The sequence below is a fragment of the Canis lupus genome, chromosome 30 (genome assembly GCF_048164855.1).
Source record: "Canis lupus baileyi chromosome 30, mCanLup2.hap1, whole genome shotgun sequence".
NCBI classification, from domain to species: domain Eukaryota; kingdom Metazoa; phylum Chordata; class Mammalia; order Carnivora; family Canidae; genus Canis; species Canis lupus.
The window spans coordinates 34,666,017-34,685,306 of NC_132867.1; the positions used below are offsets into that span (position 1 = coordinate 34,666,017).

A 19,290-nucleotide genomic window follows, 5' to 3' on the forward strand; every position below is an offset into this window, starting at 1 on the left:
CTGGCCCATGTGGTGATGCTGGATGGGCAGCAGGGAAGCCACCTGCACAGATAGCCAGGCCATGTGCCAGTTCCCAGACTCCAGATGCAGGGCTGCTTCCAGATCTTCTGGCCTTTATCTCATTCTCACAGCACAGCTCACATCCCCGTGCTCATGTTGAATAAGGTTCACTATCCCACAAGTGTCCTGACCTTTCTAATCAGGTAGTAACAGAATTCAGTTCACTAAAAAAGCGTTCAGAACATAGGGATTGAGAAGTCTAACTCAGATGAAGGAGCAGGTGTGCGATGTGTGTTTTGTGATCAACATCAGCCCCCAAGCCCTTGAAAAAACATTGTTTTAAACCTTCCAGAAGGAAGAAGGCTCTTCCACATAAATTTGCCCACAGTGGCTACAAGGTGACTACTCAGTCAGAAGTTTTGATTCAGAGCTTTCATTGCAATTTGACAATTGGAAATCACATTCCCGTAGATTAAAAAAAAAATCACGATTAGGGCTCAAGCCAGTCAACAGATAATTTGATCTAAGCAGAGAAGATAGTTTTGTCCAACAGAAATAGATGATCCAAAAGAAGTCATTTGATCTAAGATGTACTTGTGAAATGTCACAGTCTGTGAGGCATAGTCCTTTCCCATCACCTGGAAAAATGCCTTCAGAAATTTTCTCCCAGAAATGGGGCCAGCCTTCCCCTGAGTCTCAGCCGGTTGCACCAGGCACCCCACAGGTGCTTCCTGGGGCTCTGGGAGGGGCTGCAGCCAGCCCTAGACCCTGTATGTTTAAAGATCTAAAATCAGGGCTGAGAAGATGGAGGACTTGATTTGGGGAGTGGTTTGTGTCCTGAAAGTGAGCTGGGCATCCCCCGTGATGACCTTCACAGAAGTGGGAATGGACAGGGACGCCTGGGTGGCTCAGTGGTTGAGCGTCTGCTTTTGGCTCAGGTCATGATCCCAGGGTCCTGGGATCGAGTCCCACATTGGGCTCCCTGCATGGAGCCTGCTTCTCCCTCTGCCTGTGTCTCTGCCTCTCTGTGTATCTGATGAATAAATAAATAAATTTTTTTTAAAAGAAATGGGAATGGACAGGTTTGTGGAATTAAAGCTGAAAGCCATGATTCTTTGTCAGTGCCTTGTGGTAACCGGTGTAAGCCAGCTGTAGGTGGTAAGGTGCTGCGAGTGTATCTGCCTCACGACTGGCACCACTCACTGCAAATTCCCCACACTTCCTGGAGGCCACATCTCTGGGACCTCCGGTGCCAGCACATAGTAAGGCTTGGTCAAGTGTGCTTGTCAAAAGGATGTGTCAACCAGTAGGTTCTTGCTTCCAGTGGATTTCCTCTCTGAAAGTAATGTTAAAGTCTGGGCAAGAGCTGCAGTGTTCTTAGCTGCAAGTTCCAAACCTCCAAGTTTGAAAGAGCACCTGGCTGACTGATTTGATAGAGCACGTGACTCCTGATCCCAGGGACTTGAATTCAAAACTCCACATTGGGCATAGGGCTTACTTAATAAAAAGAGTAGTCTTGGGGTACCTGTCTGACTCAGTCAGTAGAGCACACGACTCTTGATCCCAGGGTCATGAGTTTGAGCCCCACATTGGGTGTAGGGACACCTGGTGGGATTTGGGTTTGGTTTGGGGTTTGGTTTGCTTCATTTTGTTTGTTGGTGGTATTTCTTTGTATGTTAGGGAACCTCACATAGGAAATGTAGGTAGAAGCCAGTTCCTTGGGGCTGGGGTTGGACTGGCACAAGGAAGAAATGTGGGTGCTGCCCATATTAACAGTCTCCCTCCTGCCCCAGAGGGTGGCTCGTGTGCTTTGGAATCAGCTGAACAAGGAGACCCGAGAGCATCACATCACCTGTGTAGAGTTGTTCTACCGGCTGCACTGCCTGGCCCCAACGGCCAACATCTGTGAAGATATCATCTGCCATGCCCTCCTGGACCCTGACAAGGTAAGTCCTTGCAGCCTGTAATCTCTGTCCTGCAACAATCCCAACTGCCAGGCCACCCATCACCGTAGATGCCCAGGGCTGGCTTACATGTATTCAGCCCTCTGGGGCTCAGCAGATACCCTGATCAGTAAGCAGAGGGGTGTTACAGAGTCTCAGAAGATTGGGAGGCCTTCAGAAGCACTAGCCAGCCCCTTTAGAGTCCTAAAAACATGGGTTGTGTCCATCTTAAGACTCACCAGGGAAACCCACCCCCAACTCCCAGGATGTTTGCAGGACACTGAGTCCCTGGAAGGATCCCAGAGCTGCTGCTGAAGTAGGCAGTCGTAGGGAATGCATCACCCTTTTAGGCCCTGGCCGTCCTTTGCAGTCAAGTTGTGTCGTTCTTCTCTGAGCCACATGGGCCTGGCACCCCCAGGGTGTGTGAGCACACCATGCTCTTCATGATCTTGTGATCTTCGACCCACGTGTGACCCTGGACATGGGCTGATGAGGGGTCTTGAAAATGTGCTTTACTGTATTCAAGTGAGCGAGGAAGGGAGGATGCCGTCTTCCTTGGCCCCAGGCGCACTGGGAGCCCAGCACCGCCTCTGAGGTTGCTGTCTTCCTGCTGAGCTCTCCTTTGTTACTAGGGTTGGGTTTGCTGGGAGGGAGGGAGGTGCCTCACTCCCGCTTATTTCCTAATCAAGGGGACAAGACTGGAAGCTCTGTTTAGGTTTTCTGTCATCTGGCACCTGACGAGAGAGACCCAGGGCAGTCGTGTGACATCTCACAACCGCTCATTTGATAGGTAAGGTGCTCCTCATGTAGATTACCCTTAAGTCAAAAAGGACGCTTTGCCGAGGATCCTAGTCATTGTGTCAGGCCATGAGGGGGCTCTGTGCGAAACTGATAACATGACCCCATTTTCTGGACGCACAGCAAACGATTTCCATGATCCCTCGAGTGACTTTAGGCCAGATGCATGTGAATACATAGTAGGAATTTTCTTAATTTGGTCCCAGAAGGAGGGAGCCCAGTGCATCAGAATCACCTGAGCAGCTTTGAGACCATGCCTCGTGAAGGGACCTATGTAGGCAAGTGGAGGCGGTCTGGGTCTGTATTGGAGCTGCAGCTACGCTGGGTGCAGCTACGCTGGGTGTAGACACAAGTGTCATCGACTGTATGCTTGAGATGTGAATTTTACTGCAGTACAGTCTTTTGTACTTTAAAAAAAAAATCTTCCTCCTTGTTTCCAAAACTAGGTGTGGGGCCAGACACACAGCCTTAGAGAAAGGGTAGCTGATCCGATGCTGGGGGCCCGCCTCAAAGTCAATTGAATAATTTAGGGTGAAGCTGGGGCATCAGGATTTTGAAAGCCCCCCCTAGTGATTCTTGGGTGGATGTCCACTTGTCTTTGCTTGGTCTCTAAGCCCAGCATGGGTGAAGCTCCCCAAGGGCATCCTGGTGCACGGGGTCACCACATGCTGACTTGATGGTGCCCTTCCCACCCGCAGATCCCTGTTCGTCGTGCTGGACAGCCTGGCCTGCACGGACGGTGCCATCAGTGCGGCAGCCCAGGGCTGGCTGGTTCGGGCGCTCTCCCTTGGTGATGTGGCACGCATCCTGGAACCCATGCTCCTGCTCCTGCTCCAGCCCAAAACCCAAAGGACCTCCATTCACTGCCTCAAGCAGGAGAACTCAGCAGGTGAGCACACCATGCAAGGTAGTGGGCAGGGTCAGTGGGAGGCTTTGTGTCCCCAGGGTCTTTGGGCCTGGGAGGGAGGAGGGGCGACTCCAGCCCTAGCTGCCCCTGGGGACAGTCAAGGCACCTAGCCCTGCTCAGTGGTTTAGCTACATTCCAGTGGTGTGAGGGTACTTTGTAAAGTTGTGAGGACTCTTCCAACATAAGGAGTAGTTCGAAATGCCAGGGAGTATGTTTTTTGTTTTCACTGAAAAATCAGATTTTTTCTTTTTTTAATAAAAAAGGAAATTGTTAGTAACCACTGTTCCAATAAAAATAGCTGACTTTGGGATCCCTGGGTGGCGCAGCGGTTTGGTGCCTGCCTTTGGCCCAGGGCGCGATCCTGGAAACCCGGGATCGAATCCCACGTCGGGCTCCCGGTGCATGGAGCCTGCTTCTCCCTCTGCCTGTGTCTCTGCCTCTCTCTGTTTGACTATCATAAATAAATAAAAAATTTAAAAAAAAAATAGCTGACTTTTTATTTTTTCACTACCAAAAACAATTCAAGTGCACCTAAGGTAGGAGGAAAGAATAACACATCCTCCATCCTAGCACCTTCACTTAGAAGAGTGGGTTTGGTGTCTGGCGGGAAGTTAAGTTTGAGACGGTTGGGCTGGCACTTATCCCCAGATGTATGCTTAGACCTGGGGAGGATTAGGTTGCCTCTACCTGTGAATGGCCTAGAAGCTGAAATTTCCTTGTAATCAGCTTAATTGTACTTAACTAAAAAAAAACAAAAAAACACAAAAAAACAAAAAAACACTCGTTTGTGAACCTTCAACCACGAGATGAGTGATTTCTTGTCTGTTTTTCTATCTCTTCCCTAAAGTTCTCTCCAGCTATAAATTCTGTGAACAGATAATTAGAAATGCGGAAGAAATAATCCTTTGAGTTCCAAAAACTTCCAGAGGCATTTTTTTTAAGATTGATTGATTATTGATTGATTGATTTTAGAGAGAGCACAAGTGAAGAGTGGGGAGGGCAGAGGGGTCAGAGAGAAGAAGAAGAAAAGAATCTCAGGCAGACTCCATGCCTAGCTCAGAGCCAGACGTGGGGCTCGATGTCACAACCCTGAGATCATGACCTGAGCCTAAACCAAGAGTCAGAGGCTTAACCGACTGAGCCACCCAGGTGCCCCCAGAGGCTTCTTTAACACAAATTTAACAGACTATAGGTAGGAAGAAGAAGAACGGAGCTAACATAGACCTAATGAGCGCATTACATTTGGGCGATCAGTACCGAGCACAGTTTATGAACTAATGTGACTTTGCACACTAGGTGTGTTTTGTGACTTCCTCTAGTTTTCCTTTTTTTTTTTTCCTTTTTTTTTTTTTTTTTTTGCCTCCAGTTTTCTAAGCGATGGCTTTACGAGCTTTGAGTTAGCTGGTTTAGCCCACTGGACTGTAAATATTTTGTCTGCACCAGTCTTATCTTACAGGGAAAAGCAGCCTCACATGCACATAAGCAGTGATTTCTGAGACGGCTTCTCTTTACAAGGTTCTCTAACTAAAACTGGAACTTCTCGTTTTCCTTTAGGAGAGAAAGCTGGCTGCCTTCTCAAAGAGGAGGTATTTTATTAATCCACGTTATAGGAAAGTAAAGTCCAGGGAAGTATAAACTAAAGCACCTTCTTTAAAAAAACAAAAACAAACAAACAAACAAAAAAAAACTAAAGCACCTTCTTGAAAGCTTGGCTCTCATTTTCGGCTCTAAATTTGTTAGTGTTCCTCTGTGTTAGGAAGAGAGTCCTAAGGCCACATGTCCTAGTTTTAAGTCTGAGGGCACTTCCCACTGCTTCCTGTGACCCGTATTTCCCACTACCTTCCTGATAAAAGAAAGTGTCTTTTCCCTGCTATGTCCTTACCCTGGAAGCAACTAGAATAGCCTTCTGCTTTACCCTCCACCCTATCTCTGTTTTGGAAATATTACTGTGAGCCTTAGGCAGCTCAGCTGTTTCTAATGCCTCATTCTTCCTCCTTTCCTAATCATGCTTGATGTTCATGGACTGGATCTGCTGAGAGCTGCATGTGAAAATGGTTTGGCAAGCCAAGGACTTCTTTCTGGCTGTTCCTTTTTAAAGAGACCTGAATATTTTATTTTTTTATTTTTTTATTTTTATTTTTATTATTTTTTTTTTAAGATTTTATTTATTTATTCATGATAGTCACACACAGAGAGAGAGACAGAGAGGCAGAGACACAGGCAGAGGGAGAAGCAGGCTCCATGCAGGGAGCCCGACGTGGGATTCGATCCCGGGTCTCCAGGATCGTGCCCTGGGCCAAAGGCAGGCGCCAAACCGCTGCGCCACCCAGGGATCCCGAGACCTGAATATTTTAAAGCATCGTATATTTTCTGATTACAGAAGTACTCACATGCTTATTTTAACAATTAGAGTAATGAGGTAAAACACACACGGAAGTCCCCCGGCAGGTGCCTGGGTAGCTCAGTCGGTTAAGCATCTGCCTTTGGCTCAGATCATGATCACAGAGTCCTGGGGTCGAGCCCTGCATCAGGCTCCCTGCTCAGCGGGAAGTCTGCTTCTCCCTCTCCCTCTGCTTATACTCACTCTATCAAATAAATAAAATCTTTAAAAAAGAAAGAAAGTCCCCTGGAATGCTAGCTAATAGAGCTAAGTACTGTTAATGGTTTGGCGGATAGTCCTCCAGATTTTTTTAGAGCGGCGTATTATAGATGCTCTCCCCTAAGCGAGCTCATTCAATACAGCTTGATTTTTCATCTTTTACTTAAAATATGCCATGCATTGGTCTGTATCAGTACGTACAGATGTATCTTTTAGAAACCCAAATGGTACTGCACTGCATGCGTGTGCCACAATTTTTCTGTCTGAATGTTTTATTCGCTTTCCGGTTTGTCTTCCCATGTGACAGCTCAGCAAATACCCTTACAGCTTTGAAATCCTGCGGACACTTCTGTGGCATACATTTCTTGACAGGAACAAAATAATATACTTTTTAATCACCCTCCCTGTAAAAGTTGCAATACTTACATTTTCTGTGACAGTGTAACTAAATTACCGGATTCCCTGAACATTTTAAAAGACCCGTTCACTTTTACTTGACTGCCTTTTGTCCACGATACAATGTAGATTCTGGTGTTGTATGGGGGGAATTTTATTAGCATTGATCTTTCTGTCTGGCTTGAAGAGAAAGGGCATTCTGGAACTGATGTATCACCGCCAACCCTTCTGTTCTGAAGCCGTTTGTCATTTTGTAATTTTCAGAAGACTTGCATCGTTGGTTTAACAGGAAGAAAATCCCCTTCAAGGAGGCGTGTGGAGCATCGGAGCTTCAGGAGGGCAGCTCGGAAGAAGGCGTGCCTCTCAGCCAGTTCACCACCGTCGACCGTGAGGCCATTTGGGCCGAGGTGGAGAAGGAGCCGGAGAAGTGCCCCCCCGGAAGCGAGCTGAGTGAGGATGACCTCCCCTACTACGTGGACCTTCCCGACAGGACGGCCTGCAGCACGCTGGACAGCAGCGAGCACACGGAGTCCGCGGACACGAGCTCTGCCCACACGGACAGTGAGAACACGTCCTCCTTCTCCTCCCCTTCCCACGACCCGCAGGAGCTGAGCCACGAAGAGAGCTGCTGCGCGCCCATCCCCATGGGCGGCAGGGCCTACCCCAAGCGCTCGGCCCTGCTGGCCGCCTTCCAGGCAGAAAGCTTCAGGCCCAGTGCCAGGTTAGGCCTGGCACGCGTGGACTCGGACAAGACCCAGGCTTCGGAGTCGTTCTCCAGCGACGAGGAGGCCGACTTGGAGCTCCAGGCCCTCAGCACGTCCCGGCTGCTGAAGCAGCAGCGGGAGAGGCAGGAGACCATCGAGGCTTTGTTCAAGCACATTCTGCTCTACCTGCAGCCCTACGACTCCCGGCGAGTCCTGTATGCCTTCTCGGTGCTAGAGGCCGTGCTCAAGACCAACCCCAAGGAGTTTATCGAGGCGGTGTCCAGGACCAGCATGGACACCAGCTCCACCGCGCACCTCAACCTCATCTCCAACCTCCTCGCCCGCCACCAGGAGGCCCTGGTCGGCCAGAGTTTCTACGGGAAACTCCAGACGCAGTCTCCCAGCGTGTGTCCCCACTCCCTGCTGATCGAGCTCCTCACCTACCTGTGCCTCAGTTTCCTGCGCAGCTATTACCCTTGTTACCTGAAGGTCTCCCACCGAGACGTCCTCGGCAACCGGGACGTACAGGTCAAGAGCGTGGAGGTTTTGATCCGAATAATGACGCAGCTGGTCTCCGTGGCCAAGTCGGCCGAGGGGAAGAACGTGGAGTTCATTCACAGCTTGCTGCAGAGGTGCAAAGTTCAGGAGTTCGTCCTGCTTTCGCTGTCAGCATCCATGTACACGAGCCAGAAGCGCTATGGCCTGGCCACCGCCGAGCGAGGCCGGGCCCTGCAGGAGGAGAGCCTCTTTGAGGAGAGTCTCATCAACCTGGGCCAGGATCAGATCTGGAGCGAGCACCCCCTGCAGATCGAGTTGCTGAAGCTCCTGCAGGTGCTCATTGTCCTGGAACATCACCTGGGCCAGGTCCAGGAGGAGGCTGAAAATCAGCCAGAACTGTCCCGGGAGTGGCGGAGAGCCCTAAACTTCCAGCAGGCCATCAGTGCCATGCAGTACATGCAGCCGCACCCGCTCACCTCCCAGGGGCTGCTGGTGTCCGCCGTGGTGAGGGGTCTGCAGCCGGCCTATGGCTACGGCATGCACCCGGCCTGGGTGAGCTTGGTCACGCATTCCTTGCCGTACTTTGGAAAGTCCCTGGGCTGGACCGTGACACCTTTCATTGTCCAGATCTGCAAGAATTTGGATGAGCTGGTCAAGCAGTATGAAAGCGAAGCTGTGAAGCTCTCTATCAGGTATGGCAAACCATTTGGTATGTTATTACTGCTTTGATGATCCTGTTTGTAACAGGTGGCTGACCTGACGCGCCATAGAAGCCAGTTGGAGTATAATTCCAACCTAATCAAAAGCCTGCTTTGCATTGTCAAGAGGGGTAACAAGGAGCTAAATGCTCATGTCCTTCATTTTTGATTCCACACAGGTACCCAGGCTAGCTGAGTGTTGTAGCCACACTCCATTACTTTTCCAAAACCGAAGTAAAGACATGCGTCACCTTTACAGAAATTCTGAAATAACCTGAAAACATTTTTCCACAGAGACTGTAGGAATGTAAAATGTAAAAGCACAAACAGTGCCCCTCGTTATTGTAACGATATTTCATTAAGAGGGCCCTAATTTATCAAAGATAGTGCTAGCTCACTGGTTTTTGCGTTTAGGTAGGGTTAAAAACCTTATAGCTTCATTCATAAAAATTCTCATGAGTTTCTCATTTCTTCACCAAAGCATGACCTCCAAGAGGGAAAACATTTCCCCAGATTACCCCCTCACTCTTTTGGAAGGCCTGACAACCATTACTCATTTTTGTCTTCTGGAACAACCCAACCAAAACAAAAAGGTAAGTTTTTTTCTATGCCTCCCTCCCCAGGCTTGAGGCAATTTTCATATATTGTGTTGTCTTCATTGGATTATGACCAGTTCAAATAAGAAATATGCACACGTAATAACTGTAAATATGTACACAAATGTATACTTGCACAGAATGCAAGCGCGTATGCAAATATATGTGCACAAATGTGGGAAAGTAATGCAAATGTACTTTGTTTTTCTGGTGCTCCCCGAGGCACCGTCCCATTGCCCATTGTTTTATCAGTAACCATATGGGATAAAATGTCTTTTTGGTGCCAATTTTTTACACATGGTATTTGAGAAATCTCCAGTCTGATACCATTTCAGCTGTTATTTGCTCTGCCCTGTTGGGGATTACGTTTCAGAATACAGGTAATGCTGAATGAAAGAGTCTGTAACATGGAACCTCAGACTCCCAGGTGCCCCTCTTAGAAAGAAGGCCATGGGTTGAAATGCACGGGGAAGCATTTTGCTTCCAGACCGCCACCCGTGGGACTTGCTTGGAGGCGTGCAACTGCCCAGACTCCCACCCCACCCACTCCTGGCCTCATGGGAAAGGGGCTGGTGCCACACATGCAGCCAAGTCTCATGTTCACTTTCAATTGTAGACCACTACCATAAGCGATCCTACCAATTTGAAAAATGCCAAGAATGCCATTCTGGAAGAGTTGCCTCGAATCGTTAACACCATGGCCCTTCTCTGGAATGTTCTCAGAAAGGAGGAGACTCACAAGAGACCCGTCGATCTCCTTGGAGCCACGAAGGGATCCTCTTCCGTTTACTTTAAAACCACCAAAGTGAGAGAACTTCCTCTGTGGTTTTATTCTTTTGTCTTGTCCCACCAAAAATAAGTATGTACAGGAATATATACATAAATAATCAAGCTTAATGTGATCAGTGAAACCCAAGTTACTTGTAAGTCAGAAATAGAACTCTCCAGTTTATTAGAATAACTTTCTGGGAGGTGGGCAGGGGGTTGAGGTGACTGAGTGATGGGCACTGAGAGGGGCACTTTGCAGGATGAGCACTGGGTATTATGCTAAATGTTGGCAAATTGAATCCCAATTAAAAAAAAAAAAAAAAGAACTTTCCTGCGACATCTGGGTGGCTCAGTCAACTGAGCGTCCAACTCTTGATTTCGGGTCAGGTCATGATCTCAGGGTCCTGGGATCAAGCCCTGCCTCGGGCTCCTTGCTTAGCGGGGAGTTGGCCTGAGGATTCTCTGTCCCTCCTCCCACCCCTCCTCTCTCTCTTTCTCTAATAAATAAATCTTAAAAAGAATAATTTTCCTATTTATGGAAAAAAAGGCTTTGTGAATTCAACCCGTCTTTTCCCCTTTCATCTCTTTATTTAAAGTAAAAATAAAGTCTCTAGGGGCTTGAAATGGGGTACCAAAAGATCTCACCTGTTTCCCTGAAACACTTTTATCACACAGCTTGTCTCTTATGTCCTCCTTTCAGTGGTGCCTTGGACACATGGGCACATCAAGTGGAACGCTATGGTGTCTCAGTTTTTTTGTTAAACCAAACCTACATAGCCCAGGGTGTTTCTAGTTCACACCCACTCTCAATTATAGCAGTCTCTGCCTTGGAAGCATCGGGGCATGTGGCTCAGTCTCTGATTGCCTGGTATGGCCCCTTGGAATTATCTGGTCATATCTCTTGTCAGCTGACCGCCCAGTGCCAGGGCTTACACAGGCATCCGGCAACCCAGGCTGGGCAGACTGATTCAGAGCATGGGGAGCGGGATGACTCAGGTTCAGCGCTCTGCTCAACCATACTGTGGGACCTTGGGCAGGTTCCCCAGCCTCTCTGTGCTGGAGTTTCTTAAGTTGGAAGCATGCATCATCTAAAGCACTCTACATTTATTAGCGCATTTAGCCCACATGTATGAGGTGGGCACTGTTTTTATTCCCAGGTTACAAACAAGAACGTTGGGGTGTAGAGAGCAGAAGCACTTTGCAGGCAGTTGTACATATAAGCAGGGGCACAGGGGTTGGACCCGGGGCACAGGATGGAGGACATCTCCCCCACATGCTCGTTGCATCTAACATGATCTTAAACATAGACGTAGGGACATAGTAAGTGCTCAGTAAATTCATTCATTCCACAAATATTTGTGTGCCTGCTGCAGGGCACTGGGCCTTGTTCATACAAGAAGGTATGAGGTCCTCGCCCTCGTGGCAAACACGCATGCTAACCACCAGTATAAAAATCAAGATGAGGGCAACCCCGGTGGTGCAGCAGTTTAGCGCCACCTGCAGCCCGAGGTGTGATCCTGGAGACCCGGGATCGAGTCCCACGTCGGGCTCCCTGCATGGAGCCTGCTCCTCCCTCTGCCTGTGTCTCTGCCTCTCTCTCTCTCTCTCTCTCTCTCTCAATAAATAAATACATTAAAAAATCTTTTAAAAAATTAAAAGATGAGAAGCACTACAAAGAAACACAGGATATTCTGACAGCATGTGACCAAGGGACCTGCCCCGGCCTGGGGTTGAGGGGAGGCCTCCCTCGGGCAGACCAGCGAGCTTCCACTCCCAGCATTTGAGGGCGGTCCGCGAAAGCCCGGGTGCTACTGTGCCATAACTCTTCTCTTTCTCCCATTCTAGACCATACGACAAAAAATTTTAGACTTCTTGAACCCCTTGACGGCCCATCTGGGAGTTCAGTTAACCGCCGCTGTCGCAGCAGTGTGGAGCAGAAAGAAGGTTAAACGTCTCAGTAAGATGAAGGTAGAGTCTAAAAATGAAAGTTGTACTTAAACTTACTCTGCCAGAAATACCAGAGTCGCGTGTAATCAGAGGTGACATTGGAGACCGACGCGGGAAACTGCTGAAGTGGTTTCACTGTTTTAAATGCACAGATAACACAGCCGTGCCTCCAACTAGGATTGTGGGTGGGTGGGCAGGTGGCAGGGGGTGCAGGGAGCTCACCCCTGGCTTGCTCTCAGATCTCTGTGTAATGAATACATACTACTTCCATTCAGTCTTTTAAATGTAATATCTAATAGCATACGTAGAAGAGCACATAGAGCATGTATGTTCCACGAAATAGAGAAACCATGAACCTGCCTCCCAGCTCGAGTGCACGTTATCCTACCTGCGAGAACCCCTGCTGGTCCTTCCCTGCATGTAGTGCCATCCTAGAGCTTTTTTTAAACTATTATTTTAAAGACTTTATTATTATAGTTTTTAAGAGCAGTCGTAGGTGCACAGCAAAATTGAGCGGAAAGTACAGAGATTTCCCAAATATCCTTGCCCCACACGTGTATGGCCTCCCCCATGATCAGCACCCCCCCAAGTGGTAGGTTTGTTCCAGTCATGAACTACACTGACACATCATTGTCACCCAGGTTCCATAGGCTTTTTAATTTAGAAAAATAATACTTGCAAAAACGTAAAACCGATTTAAATTGTCGCATTCCTATTCCCAAAGATGACTTCAGTTCGCAGCTCATCCATTCTTTATCCACTGACTGGTCTATCACTAAGTCCTCCAGGGACTTGTTTTATTTCTGCAAAACCAACATAATCCTCTTCCTTTGTTCTTTCTTGACTAGGTTTCTTTTTTCTTTTTTTTTTTTTTTTTTTGAAGATTTATTTATGATAGACACAGGGAGAGAGAGAGAGGCAGAGACACAGGCAGAGGGAGCCCGACGCAGTACTCAATCCCGTGACTCCAGGATCGCGCCCTGGGCCAAAGGCAGGCGCTAAACCGCTGAGCCACCCAGGGATTCCGACCATCTAGGTTTCTATCTCACTTCCCTCAGAGGGTCTCTCCCACTCCCTGGACACTATCTCAGTGCCCAACATGGGCTCCTGTTCCCTGAGGAGGCATGAGAGGTTGGTGGTGTAGGCCACCTTGCTTAGCACCTGTAGGATCTTCCCTGGTGGTAATCCTTATCCTTCCAAGTGCATGCGATCGTATTATGCAGACTTCCATCATCAAAAGTACTTCCCCTCCCCTCCCCCCCAAAAACTAAAACAAAACAAAAGTACTTCCCATACCAGGGCTTTCCTGCCAAGGCCAACCATCGAGAACCTGGTTTATCTGGTTTCCCGTTTACTAGCTTCATACTTTCAGAGCTATCTTTCAATGCCAGCCTGCTTTGTTCAAATTAAGTGTATCTGTTTCTAAAAATGCGTTCTGAGGGGCATCTGGCTGGCTCCGTTGGTAGACCACCCAAACCTTGATCTCAGGGATGTGAGTTTGAGTCCCACAATAGGTATAGAGATTACTGTTTAAAAAATGAAACAAAATTCTTTCTAAGCTCGAACATACCAATGTCACTGCCCTATCATCACCTATGCCTGTTATTCCTCATGTGTGTCAGATGCTGATACATCACTGTCATTAAATACTCAGCCTCCTCTTTATCCCCACCAATAGAGTCCTTTACCTAGTTTTGTTTAAATATTTACTTAAAAGATTAAAGCTCTCTCTCCAAGGGCAGCTATTACAGAATACTTTCTGTGCATCATTCTTATTTTTGTTTTCTCTCTGTGAGTTTGAAGAGAGCTGTTTTTTTTTTTTTTCCTTGGCAGATTGTCCCAGCTGCAAGTGCATCCCAACTGACCCTTGTCGACCTGATCTGTGCGCTCAGCACCCTGCAGACGGACACGGTGCTGCACCTAGCAAAGGAGGTGGTGAAGAGGCCGCCGCAGATCCGCGGGGACGAGGTGGGAAGCCTGGGGATCTTCCAGATGAATGCATGGCACCCTCCTATCTTTTATAATTATGTTTGGGAGGGAAGCAGAGGTCGCAGGAGCACCTGAGAATTCCTGGTGTTAGGGAAATGGAGGTGTTTTCCTGGGCTTGGGGGAGACTCTGTGAAGTGTGCCTAATGGGCTTCAGTTCACCAGTTTGAAGGTGGGAGCTGCTGGAGGTCAGGGCTGTCTCTACCCAGGCTGTAGCACCCCAGCCCGAAGATGGGTTCTTACCAAGTACTTGCAGCATGCTAAGTTGAACAAAGCTTTGGAAAAGAGGAAATAAGCATTCCTGGATAGCTCGGTGGTTGAATGTCTGCCTTCGGCTCAGGGAGTGAACCCGGGGTTCCGGGATCGAGTACTGCATTGGGAGCCTGGTTCTCCCTCTGCCTATCTCTCTGCCTCTCTCTGTGTGTCTCTAAGATAAATAAAATCTTAAAAAAAGAAAAAAGAGGGGATCCCTGGGTGGCTCAGCAGTTTAGTGCTTGCCTTCAGCCCAGGGCATGATCCTGCAGTCCCTGGATCAGGTCCCATGTCAGGATCCTTGCATGGAGCCTGCTTCTCCCTCTGCCTGTGTCTCTGCCCCTCTCTCTCTCTCTCTCTCTCTGTGTGTGTGTGTGTGTCTATCATGAATAAATAAAATCTAAAAAAAAAAAAAAAAGGAAAAGAAAAAAGAGGAAATGGCACTTGCCTCAAGGAACTCACGGCCTAAGAGGCATCAGAGAGAAGCAAAGCCAGATGCTACACCTAAAGGTGGCCTAGACCGACTTTATTCAGTAGCTACTGTTGGGAGAGAGAGCTGACCTCAGTTCTGATTTGCTCAGAGGCAGCAAGGTATTTTAGCCCAAACAACGGGGGAGTAGGAACAGTGAACGAGCAGGGGCTCCAGCAAAGTCAGGGAAGTGGAAAATTCTGAAAGAGCAGGGAGGGGGCCGGTCTCGTTCAGTGGCTATCTCAGAGGACAGCTCCCAGGTCCTGGAGGAAGACCTTTCCTATCCTAGAGGATGCATGCACATCTCAAAGGAAGGGTTAATAAATGCCCCAGGCAGGGAGGTCAGGAGCCTATCGGTGTTGACAGAGCAAACGGCAAACTGTTTTGGCAGCCTGGAGCTCTCTGGGGAGGCATTCGAGGGTGACGGGGTTATCATCTGCGGGACACCGCCTTGAGCTGCTAGAAACCTCGGTAGTGTTTGTTCCCAGTACAGGTTAGTGGGGGCCGGAGTCATTTCGGCTGGAAGTCCCAGCCCCCACAGGCCCAGGAGGAGAAGAGAGAGCTCTGACCAGAGTTCAAAGAGAAGAGAAGGTCTTTGTCAAAGGGCAAGTTAAACGTTTGCATAATTTTTACGTAAAAATGAAAAAGGTCAGAGGACAGGACTCCTTCGAGGCATTCTGAGAAGGAAGAGATTTCTTCTGGCCGCAGTGGAGGCAGGGCGCGAGAAGGGCGCTAGGATGGAACCGTGAAGCTCTGAGAGTTTTGCTGCAACTTTTCTGCACGGCAGCCGGGGAAGTCCTTGGTACCTAGAGGCCTTTTCCAGTCACGTGCAATGGTTTTGAAACAGAGCAGACTTTGTGGTTTAACTTTTTTTTTTTTAATGCCCTTAGAGCTTTAAAAAAAAAAAAAAAAAGAAAGAATTTATTCTTAAGTAATCTCTACACCCAACACGGGGCTCGAACTCACGACCCCGAGATGAAAAGTCACATGCTCTGCTGACTGAGCCAGCCAGGCAACTCAGAGCTTTTTGTGTTTCCCAGGGTGCCTCATTGAAAGTATAGGAGCTGTTTTGTTCTTAATTAGTTTAATAGAAACCAGAGATTTATTTTGACTTTGAAATAATTGCCTTCTATCAGATAATTTAAAGTGGTTAGAAAAGTGGCACCTGGGTGACTCACTCGATTAAGTGTCTGCCTTTGGCTCAGGTCATGATCTCAGGATCCTTGGATCAAGCCCCATGTCAGGCTTCCTGCTCAGCGGGGAGTCTGCTTCTCCCTCTCCCTCTGCCCATCCCCACTGCTGTGCATTTGTGAGCTCTCTCTCAGATAAATGAATGACTGAATAAATATGTTTTTTAAATTGTTTGGAAAAATATAAGGACAGTTCCCTAAATGAAAACTAGCAGAATGGACAAAGCATTCATTCATTCATTCATTCATTCATTCATTCGAGATCTTTAAATTTATTTAATAGAGTGGAGAGAGAGTAGGGGTAGAGGGAGAGGGGCAGAGGGAAGCAGACTCCCTGCTGGAGCAGGGAGCCTGACGCGGGGCTCCATCCCAGGACCCCGAGATCATGACCTGAACCGAAGGCAGGTGCTTAACTGACTGAGCCACCCAGGTGCCCCAAAGTGATTATTTAAAAATAAAGTTTTACTCAAACAGATATTGAAACACCATTTTTATAGTAGAATTACTCACAATAGTGAAAAGGTAGAAACAACCCAGGTACCCATTGGTGAATGATTGGATAAAGAAAACCAGATGTATCCACACAGTGGAGTATGGAATATTAGCCTTAGAAAGTTAATTCTGACACCTGCTACAACAATGGATGAACCTTGAAACCAGTCACAGAAGACAAAAATTATGTGATTCCAGTTACATGAGATCTTTAGAGTAGTCTGTTGTGAACATAGTTCCTACAGAATGTAGAGTGGTGGTTGCCAGAGAGAGGAGAGGGAACAGGAGTTACTGTCTTTTGGGACAGAGTTTCAGTTTGGAGATGAAAAGGCTCTGGAGATGGATGGTGGTGATGGTTGTACAACAATATGAATGTTAACGCCACATGAACTTAAAGCCATGGAACTAGACACTTAAAAATGGTTAAAATGGCAAATTTTAGGTATATTTTAAAGATGTATTTATTTTAGAGAGGGCATGAGCTGGGTAGGGAACATAAGGAGAGGAGACTCCCTGCTGAGTGCACAGCCCAATGTAGGGCTCAATCCCACGACCCTAAAATCATGACCTGAGCTGATACCAAGAGTCGGTCACTTAACCAACTGAGCCACCCAGGCGCCCCTTAAGTATATTTTACCATAATAAAAAGTCTTATAACAAATAAAAGGCATATAGCTTCGGGTATTAAGGTCATCGCACTGGGGACAGCAAACAAAAGCTGAACCTTGGAATCAGTGTTTTCAGCTATGTCTTACCCTATAAGTGGGAAAACTGGCCAAGAATTTCTTTAGCCATTTTTATAGCTGGTACATGGCACAGGGGAGCCTCTACAGACACGTCTGTGCTAAGAAGGCCTATTAGGGCTCCTCCCCAGCCAGTGTGTTCAGGGCCCTGGTCCTTTATCATTCCAGAAATGAAAATCAGCTACGTGCTTCAGTGGTAAGGGGTCCTAAATAGTGAAACTCCTACTGCCCTCAGTCAGCTCTCTTCTAATGGGGAAAAGAAGATAAGCCAGCCTAAAAATTAACACCATGAGGCCAGATTATGGAACTGCTGAAGCACAAGGAATCGGATGTAAAATGCACAGGGGTGACATCCATGGCATTTGTCGGGCCTCCCGCGAATGCCGGGTATAGTCTTGCTGCCTTCACTCTTGCACATAAATATTAAAGTAGTCAACCCCGAAGAGAGGAGCAGGGGTGAAAGAGCCATCAGATTCTTGGTGACTTCACATTTTATAACCCTGAACAAGTCTCAAGTGTCAGGAAAGTGACCCTGCACACTGGTGGTCACTTCCTATGAGCAGAGCCGGAGTGAGCTGTCCGCCAGGAGGAGCCTCTGCGACAGGTTTTCTATGCACAGCAGACAGTTCTAGTTTTATTCCTTCACATCACTTGAATTTCTACAAATATCTGCCACTCCTGGGCTGAAAAAACAAACACACACACACTAGATCTCATCTGGCTGGCTGGTTTTTGGCTGTTTGAGTAACAGAATTGTGTTTCACGACTCGTTTAATTAGCTCAACTTGTATAATTTCTACAAACAGCTTTTTATAAGCAAGGAAGGGGGAAAATTTTCAAAGCCAGTTTCTAAGTAGTTGCAGCCACTTGGGATTCAGGGAAGTTGTCTGGTCTGAGTTTAAGGGAATTCCTTGAGCTAAGAATTAAAAGTTTTTATCATCTGTTGTCTGTAGCCAATTGCACACCCTCATGAGGGTCAACAGGCCACCACCTTGTTTAGGGAAGTTCAGCTACGATGCCACATTTCCCCTGAATATTTATTAAAAGCCTGGTGTGGACTCTCCCGGGGAAGTCTGCTAAGAGGGACAGTCATGTTTGGGGACCTCATAGCATACGTTTGTTTTGTTATGCTGGGGGGGATGGGGATGGGGTCATGGGTGTTACTGTATTTGAAAAGCTCAGGCTAAAACCCTTTGCTTTATGAGACAGTTTCATTTTCTCTTGTGATTCTTCTTCTAACTTCATTTCCTACCAACCTGGAGTAACTGGTTTCACTTTTGTTTTCAGAAAGCGCCCCTTGTGGATATCCCTGTGTTGCAGTTTTGCTACGCTTTCATCCAGAGGTAATGCAGCCCTTCCCAAAGGCTTCTCAATTAGAGATGCTCTTGCAGGGATTCCAAGCAGAACCCTGGTTGTACTTGACCCCTGGAGAAAATACCGTGACGGTGTCTTACTTTCCTCCTGAGGAGAGAGAATGCCCTGATGCTCTTACTTCTTTTGCAGAGATCTGATCTCACTTTGTCCCAGTGCTGTACGTTGAATGTTTTATGTTCAGTGTTGAACGTGTTGAAGACTTCTTTTAGAAAAAGGAAAAATGATTCTTTTGGGTGCTGTCCCCAGCACCTTCCCGTGGCTTTTGCTGGGGTGTCCTGAGCTTACTGGCACTTTTCTGGAGCCTCTGCTGCAGGAGGCAGTGAGGCAGAGCCCCCATGTGGTTCTCCACAGTAGAGAGGAAGCCTTCCTGGGCTCTTGGGTCTGACACGGGCACATCCAGGTGCAGCTCGCAGGCCTCCACCATCCAGGGCCGTCTCTGTTGCAGTAACTAGGGGCAGGTGGGGGGCAGAAGCCCCTTCTCAGGGAAGTCTCCAAATCCTCACGGGTGTGGAGTTACACAATCAGGCAATCTGACAACCAGGGACAAGCTCCTTGGTTAGCCCAGTTCCCATTTCATGCTTCTTCCAACTCCTCATGCCCTGAGGTTGCAGGAGGGTAGGTAGAGAGAGTCATAATCCCTGCAGTCCCTGGCTCTGGGCTCTAGTTTGGACCAGCTGTTGATGCTTCACCCACAAGCATCGCCCCAGTTCTTTTTCCAGGAGTTAAAGAGCTGATCACACATCTCTCCTGGTGAGAGCTGCCATGCATCGTGATGCTAGCAAGCGTCTGTTGCAGCGGTCTGAGTGACACGGGAGCTCTCGGAACAGCTGCACGTTAGGTTTTTACCCTCCTCCTCTTGCAGAGGAGGCACTGCCAATGTCACTCAGGAGGCAGTACATCAAGCACCAGGACTTGAACCCGGGGCCCTCG

The 19,290-nt window shown here is 47.9% G+C and overlaps 1 protein-coding gene across 5 annotated transcripts in view; it reads left to right on the forward strand.

Moving 5' to 3' along the window:
- Positions 1-19,290, forward strand: part of DOP1B (DOP1 leucine zipper like protein B) — a 105,231-nt gene that overhangs the window by 62,776 nt on the left and 23,165 nt on the right. For all 5 annotated transcript variants that reach the window (XR_012021389.1, XM_072806904.1, XM_072806902.1 and 2 more), the window contains 9 exons: positions 1,794-1,946; positions 2,633-2,733; positions 3,440-3,630; positions 6,908-8,537; positions 9,025-9,136; positions 9,756-9,944; positions 11,753-11,875; positions 13,688-13,822; positions 18,274-18,329. Coding sequence is in view for 4 of the 5 variants with exons in the window: in XM_072806904.1 (XP_072663005.1) it covers positions 1,794-1,946; positions 2,633-2,733; positions 3,440-3,630; positions 6,908-8,537; positions 9,025-9,136; positions 9,756-9,944; positions 11,753-11,875; positions 13,688-13,822; positions 18,274-18,329 (2,690 nt within the window). In the remaining variant the exon portion in view is untranslated. The remainder of the gene's footprint in view (positions 1-1,793; positions 1,947-2,632; positions 2,734-3,439; positions 3,631-6,907; positions 8,538-9,024; positions 9,137-9,755; positions 9,945-11,752; positions 11,876-13,687; positions 13,823-18,273; positions 18,330-19,290) is intronic.